Genomic DNA, 3,051 nt, shown 5'->3' with positions numbered 1-3,051 from the left:
TCTCTCTCGCTCTCTCTCCCTCCCTCCCTCTCTCACTCTCAGTTCAAAGCAGTTGTTCTGATTCCTCCTCTGTTGGCAGTCAGAAGGAGGGAAACTCTCCAACATTAGGAAGACATTCCCAGAAACAAACACAGGTAACACACACACGTTCCCTTGTTCTCACTGTACTGCAGGATGTTTGTAGTCAATGTTTGTGCTTACTGTGTGATGTTCACTCATATTCAGTGTGTGTGTGTGTGTGTGTGTGTGTGTTCTCTCTGCAGAGCTCATCTCCGTCCACCACTGTGTAACCATCATCTCCAAAACTGTGAGCTACTTCTCTCCTCCTCTTCCCTCTATCCAACCTCTTCTCCTCCTCTTCCCTCTATCCAACCTCTTCTCCTCCTCTTCCCTCTATCCAACCTCTTCTCGTCCTCCTCCCTCTATCCAACCTCTCCTCCTCCTCTTCCCTCTATCCAACCTCTCCTCCTCCTTTTCCCTCTATCCAACCTCTCCTCCTCTCCTTCTCCTCTTCCCTTATCCTCCCCATCTTATATTTTCTATCTGTTTTCAAGGAGCTGGCCTTTGGCTCTGTGGATGCAAGGAAACTGGGTCTCAGTGACCAGAAATGACTGGAAACTCTGACAGGACTCTGTTATCCACGGACCTCCATCTTGGATCTGAGTGTCACAGTCACCATCTCACCAATTGATCCAAAAATGACATCATTAAACTGGACCAATGGCGTAAGGTGGAGCAGCTTGCAATACCACCTGCAGGCCACTGGGGGCAGCATGCTAACAGGGACCTCAAAGGCAGCCTGTGGGGAGAGACACAACACCATTATTTTTTATTATCTTTAATGCAATTTTTGTATCTTTAATGCAATTTTTTATATTTAATGCTGTAAATACAAGCTGCTCTCTGACAGTCAGAACAGTCCCTCTCTTACTCAGTGTAATTATGTGTTTTCAGGGCGGCATGCTATTGGAGGATATTAGATGATCTCTGTAAGCCACACCTATTTGATGTTAAGCCATGTCCACTGTGTTTGTAAGGCAGATAGGTTTTCTGTGTGTGTGTGTGTGTGTGTGTGTGTGTGTGTGTGTGTGAGAGAGAGAGAGAGAGAGAGAGAGAGAGGTGTGTGACTGCGTGAGTGAAAGAAAGTGCAGTGTGTGTGTATAGGACATTATAATTAGCATGAACATAAAACCCTAGAGATTTTAGTATGCTTTAGCATGTGTAGCGGAGAGCACTATCACGTTGCTTTAGCATGTGTAGTGGAGAGCGCTATCACGTTGCTTTAGCATGTGTAGTGGAGATTGCTATCACGTTGCTTTAGCATGTGTAGCGGAGAGCGCTATCACGTTGCTTTAGCGTTTGTAGCGGAGAGCGCTATCACATTGCTTTAGCATGTGTATTGGAGAGCGCTATCATGTTGCTTTAGCATGTGTATTGGAGAGCGCTATCACGTTGCTTTAGCATGTGTAGTGGAGATTGCTATCACGTTGTTTTAGCATGTGTAGCGGAGAGCGCTATCACGTTGCTTTAGCATGTGTATTGGAGAGCGCTATCATATTGCTTTAGCATGTGTATTGGAGAGCGCTATCATGTTGCTTTAGCATGTGTATTGGAGAGCGTCATCATGTTGCTTTAGCGTTTGTAGCGGAGAGCGTCATCATGTTGCTTTAGCGTTTGTAGCGGAGAGCGCTATCACGTTGCTTTAGCGTTTGTAGCGGAGGGCACCATCACGTTGCTTTAGCATGTGTAGCGGAGAGCGCTATCACGTTGCTTTAGCATGTGTAGCGGAGAGCGCTATCACGTTGCTTTAGCATGTGTAGCGGAGAGCGCTATCACGTTGCTTTAGCATGTGTAGCGGAGAGCGCTATCACGTTGCTTTAGCATGTGTAGCGGAGAGCGCTATCACGTTGCTTTAGCATGTGTAGCGGAGAGCGCTATCACGTTGCTTTAGCATGTGTAGCGGAGAGCGCTATCACGTTGCTTTAGCATGTGTAGCGGAGAGCGCTATCACGTTGCTTTAGCATGTGTAGCGGAGAGCGCTATCACATTGCTTTAGCATTTGTAGCGGAGAGCACTATCACGTTGCTTTAGCGTTTGTAGCGGAGAGCGCTATCACGTTGCTTTAGCGTTTGTAGCGGAGAGCGCTATCATGTTGCTTTAGCGTTTGTAGTGGAGAGCGCTATCACGTTGCTTTAGCGTTTGTAGCGGAGAGCGCTATGGTACAAGCCAGAGCGGAGATGGGCGGGATTTAAAAACCACACCACTAAGCCACGCCCCCAGTCTAATGGCAACTGCAAAGCCACCTATCCCAGCGAAGGATGCTGCATGTTTTTGAATGTACACGCATGGTTAATCCCAGTCATTGTAAATACTGCTGTTCTAGTAAAGACATGTATTGTTCTGTATCAGTATTATCCTCAGTATCAGTGTTTACAGGTTTATGCAGGTGTGTGTCCTCATGCATTAAACTGCAGAATCGATCAATTTCAATAAAAAGAGAAAAGCATGTTTCTTTGGGCTTCAGAGTACGTCACTGCTGGGTGAGCTGCTCATCAGCCCCTTCCACAGGCATGGATTCCACCTCTACACAAACACCTGTGAAAACAGGCTACAGGTGAACTCTACACAAACACCTGTGAAAACAGGCTACAGGTGAACTCTACACAAACACCTGTGAAAACAGGCTACAGGTGAACTCTACACAAACACCTGTGAAAACAGGCTACAGGTGAACTCTACACAAACACCTGTGAAAACAGGCTACAGGTGAACTCTACACAAACACCTGTGAAAACAGGCTACAGGTGAACTCTACACAAACACTTGTGAAAACAGGCTACAGGTGAATTCTACACAAACACCTGTGAAAACAGGCTACAGGTGAATTCTACACAAACACCTGTGAAAACAGGCTACAGGTGAACTCTACACAAACACCCGTGAAAACAGGCTACAGGTGAACTCTACACAAACACTTGTGAAAACAGGCTACAGGTGAATTCTACACAAACACCTGTGAAAACAGGCTACAGGTGAACTCTACACAAACAC

At 46.3% G+C, this 3,051-nt stretch overlaps 1 protein-coding gene across 1 annotated transcript in view; it reads left to right on the top strand.

Moving 5' to 3' along the window:
- The window catches only part of arhgef40 (Rho guanine nucleotide exchange factor (GEF) 40), a 50,748-nt gene extending 48,237 nt beyond the window's left edge, over positions 1-2,511 (top strand). The window contains 2 exon segments of the mRNA XM_061250781.1: positions 43-134; positions 555-2,511. Coding sequence (XP_061106765.1) covers positions 43-134; positions 555-611 — 149 coding nt within the window. The 3' untranslated portion in view covers positions 612-2,511.
- The last annotated feature ends 540 nt before the right edge of the window (positions 2,512-3,051 follow it).

Source organism: Conger conger, chromosome 8, assembly GCF_963514075.1.
Source record: "Conger conger chromosome 8, fConCon1.1, whole genome shotgun sequence".
Lineage (NCBI taxonomy): Eukaryota > Metazoa > Chordata > Actinopteri > Anguilliformes > Congridae > Conger > Conger conger.
The sequence above is the reverse complement of the archived record's forward strand: the minus strand, read 5'-3'. Positions and strand labels throughout refer to the sequence as shown.